The sequence below is a fragment of the Galeopterus variegatus genome, unplaced genomic scaffold (genome assembly GCF_000696425.1).
Source record: "Galeopterus variegatus unplaced genomic scaffold, G_variegatus-3.0.2 Scaffold18810, whole genome shotgun sequence".
Taxonomy (NCBI): Eukaryota; Metazoa; Chordata; class Mammalia; order Dermoptera; family Cynocephalidae; genus Galeopterus; species Galeopterus variegatus.
This window is the reverse complement of record NW_007744921.1, coordinates 2451-15669: the sequence shown is the minus strand read 5'-3', so window position 1 is coordinate 15669 and position 13219 is coordinate 2451. Positions and strand designations below refer to the sequence as shown.

Below are 13219 nucleotides of genomic sequence, written 5' to 3'. Positions count from 1 at the left end.
TGGGAAGGCACGTGAGAGTCCTGGGCCTTGTTGAAGAGCCAGATGTAGCCTAAATTCTAGACCGGGGTCAGCAAATTTTTCCTAAAGGGTAAGGAAGTAAAGATTTAGGTTACGGGGCCTGCCCGTGGCTCACCTGGGAGAGTGTGGTGCTGATAACACCAAGGCCATGGGTTCGGATCCCTATATAGGGATAGCTGGTTGGCTTACTTGGGAGAGCCTGGTGCTGACAACACCAAGTCAAGGGTTAAGGGTTAAGATACCCTTACCAGTCATCTTTAAAAAAAAAAAAAAGATTTTGGGTTACAGCTACTCAGCTCTGCAATTGTAGCACAAAATATGTAAGTGAATGGTTATGGCTGTGTTTCAGTAACTTTATTTATAAAAGCAGGTGTCTGGCCTGTGGTGCCATTGTTTGCTGAACCCTGTTTTAGACCTTACTCTTGCTGTTTACTTACTTTATCACTTTGGGCAACTTAACTTCTGTGAGCTCTTATGTCCTCCTTTTTAAACTGAGAATAATAATCCCTTTCCACCTGCTGTTAGGATTAGATAAGATACAATAATGTATATCTGTGAAAGCAGCTTGTTGGAAATAGGCTACCATACAAATGAAGGGAGGTATTGTCTTCTGTGCTCTGGGAAGAATGCTTGTTCCTTAGGAGGCCTGCTGGGATCCTGTAGCCTGGGGCTCTGCCAAGTCACTTCTCCAGCATATTTCCATCTGTGATTCCCCCCTCAGATGCTGGGCTTTTCCACCCCTCCAGGCCGGCTCTCCATGATGTCCTTCATCCTCAACGCCCTTACCTGGTGAGTATCACCAGTTTTGCTATCCAGCTTTTGGGGAATTACACTGGAACTAACTTCTTAAATTTGGATGTGAGATAGCCTGGCTCTTCTTCCTGGGAGTGGTGTACTAAAGTGAATGGCAGAGGCCAATTCTGGGACCAGCTTTATCATGGGGATCCTTCCATTGCTGTTTTGGCTTAGCTGGAAAGCTCTTATGTTACTATGTGTATACTGCCTGAGAGACAGCTTCCCTCTCAGATTCCTGCCCTGACGTGGAGTGAGGTGAGGAAAGGATTAGACTCAAAGTCAGGAGAATTGGGTTCTGTTCTTGGTTCGTGTACCAAATTACTTCCCTCCTCTCTGGGCCTCAGGCTTCTCATCTGTACATGATGGATTGGACTGGATAATGTCTAAGTTCACTCATGACCATTGTCTGGTGAAACGCAGTTTAGCATAGTGATCAAGGTCTCAAGCTCTACAGGCAGACTCACTTGGCTTTGAATCTCAGCTTTACCACTGGTCTTGTGACTATGGACAAGTTAATCTATCTAAGCCCCAGTTTCCTCATCAGTGAAATGGGACTAATAATTACCTATCTCATAATTGTAAGGATTAAATAAATTCATAAGTACTTAGAACAATGTCTTGCTCATGATTACTATTCTTGACCTTACACTGGAGGTTGATAACTGGTGGGCTGACTTTGACCTAAATTTGTCTCCCAGATAGGTTCTGTTTGGCTTACACAAATGTCAGCCCATGCGACATTGTTTTACTTAGCTGAAAATCAGGATATTTTATGTAAAAATACAGGTTTCTGAATTCCCCTGAATAATGGAAAGATCACTTGATTCCAGGCCAGCCTTCTAGCATGACAAGATTTGCCTAGATGCAAGTAGCTGTTGTCCCCACTTTAGCTAGAATATGTATGCTTCAGGGTGCCACAGTCCCCACCAATCCCTAGGATTTCCTAGTGACAGTTACCATTTATCATCAAGCTTGTACTTTTATTTTCTTCTACTCAGTCTGATTCACTCCTGGACATTACCTGCCAGGTTGCTCTAGGCATCTAATATTGAAACCCTTGCTTCACACTTATCTTGCTCGCTTCTGACCACTGTGTTATCATTCTAATTGTCCTCACCTCACCCCGCCCCCCCTTAAAATAACCTAATCTAAGGCCAGGACAACCCAGTGACAACTCGCTGCTGTCCTCTCCCACAGTGCCCTGGGCTTGCTGTACTTCATCCGGCGAGGGAAGCAGTGTCTGGATTTCACTGTCACTGTCCATTTCTTTCATCTTCTGGGTTGCTGGTTCTACAGTTCCCGTTTCCCCTCGGCGCTGACCTGGTGGCTGGTCCAAGCTGTGTGCATTGCGCTCATGGCTGTCATCGGGGAGTACCTGTGCATGCGGACGGAGCTCAAGGAGATCCCCCTCAACTCAGCCCCTAAATCCAATGTCTAGAATCGGTCCCTTTGGATACTCTGCTGGCACTTGGGCCCCCAACACTTTGGGCTGCTGAGACCCTCCGGATGAGATCCAGCCCAGGTCTGAGAGGAACCCTGGAAATGTGAAGTCTCTGCTGGTGTGGGAGAGATAATGAGACCCCATCAAGAAGGCAGTAGCAGTCAGGATCACAGCTGCCAAAACGACCTCTGTCTGCTGAAGCCTTGGTATCTGGGAGGTCAGGAAGGGGACCTCCTGAGAGTAATAACAGAATTGGAACCGTGTCACTCTCGAGCCACCATAATTGTCACCAGCCTGTTATTTTAAAAAGAAAATAATCAAGGATATCTGATGAGAGCAAACGACTCTTTTAGTCATCTGTCTTATCTCCCTGGGACAGCTGTTACCTTTGCATTTTGCTGAACCACACGATTTTGTTTGAAAAAACATTGGTCTCTGGATCTGTGGCCACAGAAAGAGATGTAAAGTGCAAAGTATTAGGCTGCTGTCAGGGAAAGGAGAGGACAGCAGATGGAGGCATCAAGCACAAGGAAAATGCACAACCTGTGCCGTTACACATGTGTGCATGCACACTCAAGAACCAATGACTAACTTTCTTCTAGTTCCCTCTACTGGGTCCCCACCCTGCTGCCAGCTCTCAACATAGCAGGCCATGGGACTCAGAGAAGAATCCCAACATCGCTTCCAGCCTAACCCTCATAATAGAGTCACTGCCTATTCTCTAGGAATGACCGGGCACTTAGCTCCCACTGGACCCCAGTTCTTTTTTCCACCTTATTTGGAATTCTACTGTGGGAGGGGTATGATCAGTGCCCAGAGAAAAGAAGCCCAACCTTCCAGCCGAGGTTGCACTGACAGTGCTGAGGGAAATAGGAATTTGCTGCTAAGATTTTTCTTTGGGTTAGAGTTTCCTCTGTGAGGGGCTTGTAGCTGCCTTTCCTGTGTACATAAATACAGTATTTTCCATGGTTCTGCCTGTATTTATCTTGTAATGTCATGGTTGGGGCTGTGAGATGAGCACAGCCAGGCAAGAGAGCTATAAAGAATTATTAGGCCACCTTCTCCTTTCCTGGACCCCAGAGTTATTCCTCCATTTGCCTAAAATACTAGGTTCAGGGAACTCCTGTGTTCTACCCCCTCCTCCACTTGCAGCCTCCTCTCAGTTGGGTGAACCACCCTGACTCTTGGGATTCCTTTTCCACTTGCCAGTGATTTCTAAACATGTGCAGTAGAGCATCCTGGTCTAGACCCACTTCTGCATTGAAACCATCAGTATTCCTCTTTGGTTTCTCTAGAGCTTGCCCAAGAAAGACATCAGTTTTCAGCTTTCACAGTTACGGCTAAACAGATGAGTTTGGCTGTCTCCCTAGGAAGCCTTTCTATCATTCTGGCTCTCAGCCCTGCAGAGTAGAGAGTTGAGGTTGACAGGATGAAGGTTTCAGAGTAAACATGCCTGGGCGGAGGCTGGAAAAGTGCTAGGGTGAGGCACCTCAGTAATTCTGGGTGCTCTGGCCACATTGAAAGGAAGCAGCTTGTTAATGGGATGCTGTAATCCTGGCTGTAGCAGATAAGACCAGCTGGAGGATTGGTGGATTTCCCCCCATGAACTCTGCAGGCATGTGATTAACTTTAATTTGAAAGGCATCAGAACACTCACATCATGTGGCTGCTGTCTCCCTTGATCAGCTGTGGTGGTTGTCACTCCAGCTATGGTTGGAACACCTCTTTGGGATTTCCTTCAAGGGCTTGTGCCTGTTTTTCTGCATGTCTTCTGTGATGACAAATCTCTGTCCCTTGAGTAGTAACTTGATTTTTGGAAACTGCCAAAAGTCAGAGGAGCCGATTTTTTTTTTTCAATAGTATAGCAACTGAGCTGAGCAACAGTTGTGGGTCAAAAATATGTGAACTTAATGACATTTTTATGATTTCTAAAGTAACAATAAGCAGATTCTAAAGGTGAGTTCCAGAGAGGACTGGACAATGACAGTGACACTCTATTGAGTTCTTAATAAGTGTCTAGCAGTGAGCTAAGGGCTCTATGTCTCCTTTCTCACTTAATCTTCAGAACAACCACCTGAAATAGGAAATACCATCATCCATGTCTTAAGTTGAGGGAATTGTAAGGAACTTACCCAAGGTTACTTGTTAGGAGCTGGCAGAGCTATCAATAGTTAAGGATGTATAAGTTCTGATTGGTTAAACACTCTATTACATTATAATCATACCTTCTCATCCTACTGTATGTTTTCAATACTAAGGGTGAGTAGTGCTTTATAAGCATTATTAACTTTCTAGGAAAAACTGATACACAGTAAATTAAATATGGCCAGAGGTTTCCAAGTGATCATAAGAATGTAGGAAATGTATTTACAAAGGATAAAGGGTGGTACGTAGATCAGAAAGCTACCTCTAGCCCACTACCGCATTGGCATATCTCTTGACTTTCTAGGAGTCTGAAGTCTGGACCTCGTTCCACCGATCACCTGAACTCTATTAGGAGAAAAAAGTGGAGACAACTGCATAGCTGGTGCTCAGAATAGTTTATAACCCTGAAGAAGAACAGGAAAGGAGAAAGGGATGTCTGGCTCAAAGGGTACTACTAACCCCAAGCTCTAGGCAACCCTGTTCAAATCAGAGCCACTGGGAGCCAGGATGGCAGCCAGCAGACATCAGGGGAGCTCCAGGTTCCCCTGAGTCTTAGGGGATGCACAGCTTAAACGCTCCCTGGAAGCTGAGTTTCTTGGACTCCTTCCTCGGCAACTCACAGATCATGGTAGCTTCCTTCTGGAAATCCCAGAAGGTGGTCATTGCACAGGTATGGAACACCTTCCTGTACCTGCAGCCCAAGGGAAGTAAGGGTGGATTAGTGGATTACCATACAGTAGAAGTCCTCTGTGGAGCGAAGATTAAAGCCAGTCTTGCTTGAGGCTTTCTGTAGAAAAGTAGTAAAGGGCAGTGAAAACAGCACTGAGGTAGGAGCGGGTGGAGGCAGCTGAGGGTTTTATCCCTGTCCTGCCACCACCTGGGCAAGTCAATGAGCATTATAGAGGTCCAATGTTGGAAGGCTTTAGATAGCTGCAGTGAAGTGCAGGGTTAAGTTCTGGAGTCCCCATTACTAGCTGTGAGATCTTGGGCAAGGTACTTAATCTTTTCCTACCTCAGTTTCCTCATTTGTAAAATGAGGGTAATAATAGTACTTACTTCCTAGGGTTATTGTGAAGATTTGGTGAGATATCGTGTGTAAAGCATTTTGCACAGTGCCTGGCACGTGGGAAGTGATCCATAATTCAAACAGTTATTAGGCTACCGTCCACTCCTCATTTTACAGAAGAGGAAACCTTTCTTCTGAGCCTCAGTGTTTTCAAAGGTTAGAAGAGGGATAGCCTTGCCTGTCTAGGTATGTCTACCGAGTTCAGTCAGCCCTTTGTATCCGTGAGTTCCACATCTGTGGGTTCAACAAACTTAATTGAAAATGTTTGAAAAGATAAAAACAATACAAATAAAAAGTAATACAAGTGAAAAACAATACAGTATAACAACTATTTACATAGCACTTGCACTGCATTAGGTATTGTAAGTAATCTAGAGATGATTTAAAGTACACAGGAAGGGCCGGCCCGTGGCTCACTTGGGAGAGTGTGGTGCTGATAACACCAAGGCCCCGGGTTCGGATCCCATATAGGGATGGCCGGTCAGCTCACTGGGTGAGTGTGGTGCTGACAACACCAAGTCAAGGGTTAAGATCCCCTTACCGGTCATCTTTAAAAAAAAAAAAAGGTACACAGGAAGATGTGTGTAGATTATATGCAAAGATTATACTTTTATGTAAGGCACTTGAGCATCTGGATTTTGGTGTCTTCGGTGGAGGGAGGGACCTGGGACCACTCCCCCATGGATACCAAGAGATGACTGCATTGAACTCTTATCTGCCACGCACTGCAAAATGGATTGTGTATATTCTCACTTAATCCAATGAGATAGACACCACTATCTTCCCCATTTTGCAGACAAAGAAACTGAGGATTAGGGAGTAAACTTTCCCCAGCATCACACAGCTGATAAGCTAGGCCTGTCTGCCTCAAAAGCCTCATTTCACATTTCAGTTGTGTTTGAGTAGTATGTGATCCGGACAATTGGAAGGTCAGTCTTGGGAATCCAGATGCCATTTTAGCAAAAGGTTGTGAGCATAAGCTTGGCTTGTTAGCAAGCAGCTAGATCCCTAAAGGTGGGCATTTAGATAGCTGCTCATAAGTAAGAAACAGGGCCACGGGCCGGCCCGTGGCTCACTCAGGAGAGTGCGGTGCTGATAACACCAAGGCCCCAGGTTCGGATCCCATATAGGGATGGCCGGTTAGCTCACTGGGTGAGTGTGGTGCTGACAACACCAAGTCAAGGGTTAATATCCCCTTACCGGTCATCTTTAAAAAAAAAAAAAGAAAGAAACAGGGCCAGTACTGGCCTTGGGGCTTTCTTATGGCAAAGGGCCAGAGAGGAAGTGTGGGAAAAGGCCAAACATTTGTTTTAACACCCCACAAACTGGCTCCACCTACATTAAGCCTGATTCACTTAATGCTCTCTGAAATAAATATTAGCACACCTATTTTATAAAAAGATGTAATAGGCTCAAAGATGTCATGTGACTTGTTAGAAGTCACTCAATATAAACTGAGATTCAAACACTAATTTTTTCCCACAGTTAACTGTTAAAGAGCCATTTTTGGGTGGCCTCTTCCTCAAATCAGGATCTTAACTGAGCCCAAAAGAGGATCCTCAGATTGAAATGGTTAAACAAAGGGAGGGGGTAGTGGGGAGAACCCAAGTATGGGATTGTGGAAGGCAAGTTGTCAGTGACGTAAATGCCAGGGCAGGTGGGGATAAGGCTGGAAGGAGTCACCTTCACAGCCTGCAGTTCTTGCTTGCCTGGCCATGCTGGATCCCAACCTTGGCATCTCCCCCTACCCGGCCCCCCGCCACGACAACCATACTCAGTGGCATTCCCTCTGGTCAGCTAGGGCCCAACTCCTGCTCTGTTTGGGGCAAAGCGGAAGTTGCCAATCTTGCCCAGGTCTACTCCATTCAGACCTCTTCTCGGGGCTCCCTGGGCAGACTAGTGCAGAGGGCCCCCAGAAAAGGCTTGGTTTTTTGATCGGGAGCGCACTGCTCTGACTGCCTGCAGAGAGCGTGCTCTTAGTACAGAAGTTCACGCTAAGATGCACGGAATGGAAGGTGCTCAAAGATGCTTGGGAAGGAAGATCGAGTAGAGGTTATTTTCGAAGGTTGTTGGGATGGATGATGCCCAGCAAGGGAACCGGAATGGAGAATACTTAGGAAGTGGGCTGGAGTGCAAGTAGAGCGGCAAGACAGCTGGAAGTGGAGGTTACCGGTGTGGAGGCTGAGCCAGGAAGTGGCGGGGGTGGTGAGGGGTATGCACGCTAGGGGAGCGCAGCGCGGAAGGTGGGGAGAGCGCAGCAGGGCGCCCGCCTCCCGAGCGAGGCTGAGCAGCAGCAGCGCTGCGCAGAGTGGTCCCCGCTCCAGGGCTATGCTCAGGCAGGGCTGCGTGGCTCCGTGCGCAGGCTCCTCCGAAGCCAGGTCACGGTGCCAAGCACTCGTGGGGAGGAGCGGTGCGAGCCGGCGGGGTAAGGAGGAGCCCCCCCCATGGGGCTCCCTCTCTCCCAAACTGGAGATCGCTCTTCTTCACATCCCTGTCTTCCTCGCCCCTCGGTGGCTCCGCTGCTCTCTCTCGAGGGCCCACTCCGCGCAGCCTGCCTCCCAGGAAAGCCCGGGCTCCTCGGCTTTCCTCTTCCCAGCTGCGTGCTCAGGGCCCTTGGCTCCTACTGACAGAGGTGACCCCAAGGCTTGGGGTTGAGAGTGAACATGCCATTTCACACTGGAGCATTAGGGACACAGTACCCACTTCCCGCTTGACCCGAAATTTTCCGTCATCTGTGGTCCAGGTGGGGCGCATTTGGGGGCCCAGCTGACACTCACTTATTGACAGCAGACACACCAGATAATCAGGGCACAATGTATCTGTCTGGATGCTGGGGCTTTTCCGCCAGCCAATCTGGGCAGGCACTTGTTGTGCCTTTTTCCTTTCTTGGAAAAATGGAATGGGGAGCAGCCAGGAGACCTAGGTTAGAATTCCTGCTCCTGCCACTTCCTGAGTGAGCCTGGACAAGTCAGTTTTCGGCTCCTTAGCAAGCAGGGCCATTCTGAGGCGCCTCGCATCCAGAAAGCGCACGAGAAATGTTTCCCTTCTCTGACTTCATAGAGAAGAGTGTGTCACTAAGGAGACCAGCTCCCGGAGGTGGGGGAGGGGTGCAGCTCTTCGTTCCGGTTCTAGACTGACCTTAGAGGACTCAGGAAGGGAGTGGGGGACCTGATGTGGTGACACACTCTCCCTCTCCACCTTTGCCGAGGGCCTCTTTCCTCCATCCTTCCCAGCCCCAGACAAATAGGCAGAGCCAACAGCAGTTTTCTGCAGTGCCATATGGGAGTTTTTATTTGTAGACTCCAGGATTTCCCTGCCCATCCCTCGGGTTCAGCTAATTGCGTGATCTCAAGCTCTCCTCACACCACCTGTGACAATAGAGACCTCAGTGTTAAGTGCAAAGACAGTCCCCAGGAGGCGCTGTCGTTTGGAGAGAGGGCTCAGGGACAAGGGTGCGGTGGTGTGTCTGTGGCAGGTTGGACATGGTGGTTTTGCTGTAGGGAAAGCCTCCCTTTAAGCTGGACCTCTGGGGCCAATCACCTTCCTTTCATGGGACTTCACATCTCCCATGGAGGGGCTGGAGTATTTTCTTCTTCTTTTGCTAAGGAAATTTTTGTTCAGAGTAAATCTTATCTGAAGCCATGAATAAATCAAAACTAAATGGAGAATTGGTTTCGTTTAAGAGGGAATGGGATGCAGCAAAGCCCTTCTTGATTACTTCCCTCCTCCCATATTGGGTAAACCCACTGACTTAGACCTCTGGCTGTGAGATTCAGAGCCATAGCAGTTGCCACCCCTTCTGAGGTTCCCAGGTAGTGAGATGACCCACCTCAGAACTGACACTTCCAGTTCCCCTTCTTCCCCAGAGTCCCTAGTTGCATCCTCAAAGGCCTCAGCCTAGCCACTACCCTGTTCTGTGGCCTTGGTCGATGGCTTCCCTCTTTTGGGCATGAAGATGGAGTCTCCCAGCACTGCCAGCTACAGCCCTCAAGACTCTGGACCCTGAGCCCTCTTGCTCCAGGCCTGCATCTCATGCTGGCTGGGCAGAGACATTGTCCACCCACCTCCTATGGATGGTACTTAGGCATCTTGTAAGGACGCAGAGCAGAAGCGGGTGCAGCGACGCTTGACCCAGCGCAGGGCAGAGGTTCTGCACATCACCCGGGGTGCAGGGAGGTGGATTCGTGTTGGCAGCCCCTCAAACCACATACACTGGGCACCTACATCCAGCTGCTTTATGTTCCCCTTGGAAATTCTGTGCTGATGGTTCTTCAGGAAGATGACTTGGGGGTCCCCAGAGGATGGTTCCCTCCTCTGGGCTCCATTGTTCAGGCCATGACCCCTTGATGTCGTTGGAACCTCAGGCTCTGCCTCCTCTTCTTTCCATGGCACTGCTGCAGGTGACCCCTTTGCCTTGTAATGCATCCCTGACTCCACCTTGGGCTTCCATTCACTGGGCTCTGTCTCCCTGTATTTCCCTATGTACTCTAATTTCTTGGATTCCAGTTTCTTCTTGGGGTACCTAGCCTCCTGGAATTCTTCATTATATTGTTTCACTTTATTGCATACATTGCTGTCCCTGGCAGGGAGAGGAAAGGCAATTAGCAGAGCAGGACTAAAGCCCTGGTCCTCTAGCCTAGCCCTGAGACAGTTGCTATATAGCCAGCCCAGGAGAGCCTGTTAAGAAAGGTAGAGAGGACCTGAAAACAAACTTCTCTACTACCCAGAGGCCTTGTGCCTCATGGCAGGGGATGTGATAAGTATTGGCAGAGGGATGTGAGAGGTTGGGAAGGTGAAATGTATGGCTAGTGGTTAGGACACCTAGGATGTATATTGTCTGCATCTGCCACTAGGTTAGGGTTCTGTCTCTCTGGACTTCAGTTGAGAGGTTGAACAGTCCAGTGTTTTTTTCCAATGGTGTTCCAAGAAACCTAGGGCTCTGAGGAGATGTCTCAAATGCCTCCCACCTTCCCCCCAACACAATTAGGCTTGGGGACAGATATTTGAAGAGAGGTTCCACTGCTTTAAAAAAGTTGGAAAACTGTGGGACTAGATGATCCTTATCCTTCTGGCTCTGTATTTCCTGATTGCCTGCATCTAGAAGGCCAAATCAGAAAGAAGAGCCCAGAGAGGTGGAGTTAATAAAGGTATTACATGTTGGAAGGAGACTTTCCCAAAGGGTGTCTGAAATAGATTGAGCCACCTGCAAAGCCCCCAGTGGCAGCACCATCCTAGCTGAGTGTGTGTGGAAAGAGATGAGCCCTCGGGTTCAAAATCATGGCAATACTGATGATGGTAATGGCCACCTCTGATTGAGTGGCCACTCTATGTCAGGCCCAGCATCCTCACAAGAGTTCTGCAAAGGAGGAGGCAGTGAAGCAGCAGAGTGGCTTGTAGAGCACAGGCTTTGGAGTCAGACAAATGGGGGCTCAGATTTTGCTTCTGCCTCTTACTATCTACGTCATTTGGCCAAGAAATTTAACCTCTCAGGTAAGTTTCCTTACCTGTAAAACTGGGATAATTCTACCTACCTTATAGGATTGTTGTGAAGAATAAACTAAATGGGAAAGTACTCGTAAAGTGCTTAGCACAGTAGCCAACATTTAGCAGGCATCTTATCAGTGTTAGATTTCTTAATATTCAGATGTGACTTACGAACCTCAGCAAGCTTAACTAATCCTTAGACTTCAGAGACCAGTCTGCAGGTGAATCTCTGGGCTGTGTTGACTTGAGAGGGGGAGAAGGAGGAGTGACCTGTCTCACTCAGTGCCTCAGGTTGTGATTAGGCCCATAATTGTATGATTATGACCATTGTTTTGACCACAGCTCTGATATCAGATAGGAATGGCTTCAAATCCTAGCTCTGCCACTTACCAGTCCAGTTAACTGAGACAATTTTCCTCACCTCTTGAGCCTCAGCCCCCCATCAGTAAAATAGGGATAACTAATACCTTTCTCACAGAGCCTTTGTGAAAATTAGACCTGTTCTCTAAATTCCTGAGCACAATCCCTGTTCCCAGTAAAGACAGCTGTTGGGTCCATTGTGAGGGCCACGGGCAGGCCGAGCTCACCCAGAGGAGATGCAGAAGATATTTGGAACACTGAGCAATGAATTCCGATATCTTTTGGCCAGGTAGTACAGTTTTTGGATCCGGCGGTTTGAGCTCTTGAGTAGCTTCAAGAGCGACAAGTTTTTTAACACCTGTCAAGGAGAAGAAACCAGAAAAATAGAAACTTCAGCCTTCCTGAGATAGCCTCCTACTCCCCTGGCTGCCTCTGGTTCAGCTCAGCTCAGGGCTGGGCTGCTGCCTCCTTCTGGGTCAGTCAGCCTGGCAATTAGCAGAAGCACAGCCTGGGTACTCAGGTTCCTGGGCCAAAATGGGCCATCTCACCATTCTAAGTCGGTTCCACTCAATTACTTTTCTGACAGGCTGCTTTATGTTGTCCTGCAGTTCCTCATCTTGCATCTGAGGGACAGAGAGAGAGAGAGCTAACACAGGAGGAATCCCCCTGAATGCCTTCCATCTTGCCCCTCCGTTTAGCTGAGCATGGTTTCACCAAACCTAAACTGGGAGTTTTGTTGCCTTAGTTTGGGGAGATTACTCTCCTGGCCTCCCTTCACTCCTCACCTTCCTCCCCCCTCTCCCCACCTCCGGCTGGAAGGCCCCTGTCCTTGGTGTGGCTGGACTCTTTGTAAGGCCCATTCTAGGGGCTTATCCCCAGGGTCCAGTTCAAAGTCTGACCTTGGAAACTGCACTATTCTTGGGCCTCTTCTTTGCTGATGGACTCATGCTGGGCTGTGAGGGCTCAAAGACAGCGGGAGCAAAACTGGTACCAAGTACCACCTGCGCCCTGCCCCTCTCAGTTCAGCCAGCAATCAGGCTTGGGATCAGATGGTACTGCTGGAGCTCTCAGGGAGGGTAGCTGTGACATCATTGAAATGTGTCACAGCAGCAGGGCTGGGTTTCCAAGGAGTATGTGTGTGGCAGGGGTGGAGGGTGAGAAGGAAACTCCTATTTGTGGAGAAACAGACAGTAGGTGACAGGCAGCAGTGTATATTGTCACAACCTCCCTGTGAGGTAAGACGATTATCCTCTCTTTTTTAATGATGAAGCCAAGGTTAAAAGAGATTAAGTAATTTACTCAAGGCCTCACAGCTGGATATGGTAGAGCTGGAAACCTAAGGTGTGATGGTCAACCCATGAAACCAGGGGTTCCCAAACAGTGCTCATCTATCCACTCATGCCTCATGTATTGACTGGGCACCTGCTACATGCCAAGTGCTTTTTCTAAGCACTGGAATAAAAGAAAACTCTTACTCTCAAGGAGATTACTTTCTAGTGGAGGGGAAACAAAACATTGTGTACTTGTGAATGTTTAATAATTGGCTGTCTGAAAAAAAGTGTATATGTGTTTATTTTAATTTTACTTATAGAAATCTACAAATAATAATAAAATTTTACAATATTCTTTATTTTAAATTTCATTAGCCATTTGCTTCTTAGAGTGTTCTGCTTTTCTTGAATTTTGCCTAACTCTTCTATCCATAACCAACCTATGGAACCATAATGGATAAACAAGTGTGGTATTTCCATTTATGCTAAAGAGTAAGAAAAAGTGAAACAACAAAGATGTTGGAATTTCACTCATTCATCAATCACCTGATTGACTTATTTGAACTGGATCATAATTTTTGAACACTGGAAGTATACTTTCTCCTTTTTTTTTTTTTTTTTTTTTTTTTTTTTTAAAAT

General features: G+C 47.6%; 2 protein-coding genes across 2 annotated transcripts; one reads left to right on the top strand and one right to left on the bottom strand.

The window, feature by feature from the left end:
* Positions 1 to 546: 546 nt before the first annotated feature.
* LOC103582979 (protein SYS1 homolog) lies at positions 547 to 3149 on the top strand. The gene is made up of 2 exons (XM_008564419.1): positions 547 to 807; positions 2011 to 3149. Exons 1-2 carry the CDS (start codon positions 740 to 742, stop codon positions 2249 to 2251), a joined length of 309 nt encoding a protein of 102 aa, XP_008562641.1. The 5' UTR covers positions 547 to 739; the 3' UTR covers positions 2252 to 3149.
* A 1802-nt stretch (positions 3150 to 4951) lies between these two features.
* On the bottom strand, positions 4952 to 12936 carry LOC103582980 (TP53-target gene 5 protein-like). The gene is given in 7 exon segments (XM_008564420.1): positions 4952 to 5038; positions 5130 to 5186; positions 9530 to 9553; positions 9555 to 10044; positions 11537 to 11667; positions 11858 to 11932; positions 12209 to 12936. Coding segments are annotated over 7 exon segments (912 nt in total). The 5' UTR covers positions 12257 to 12936.
* Between the last annotated feature and the right edge of the window lie 283 nt (positions 12937 to 13219).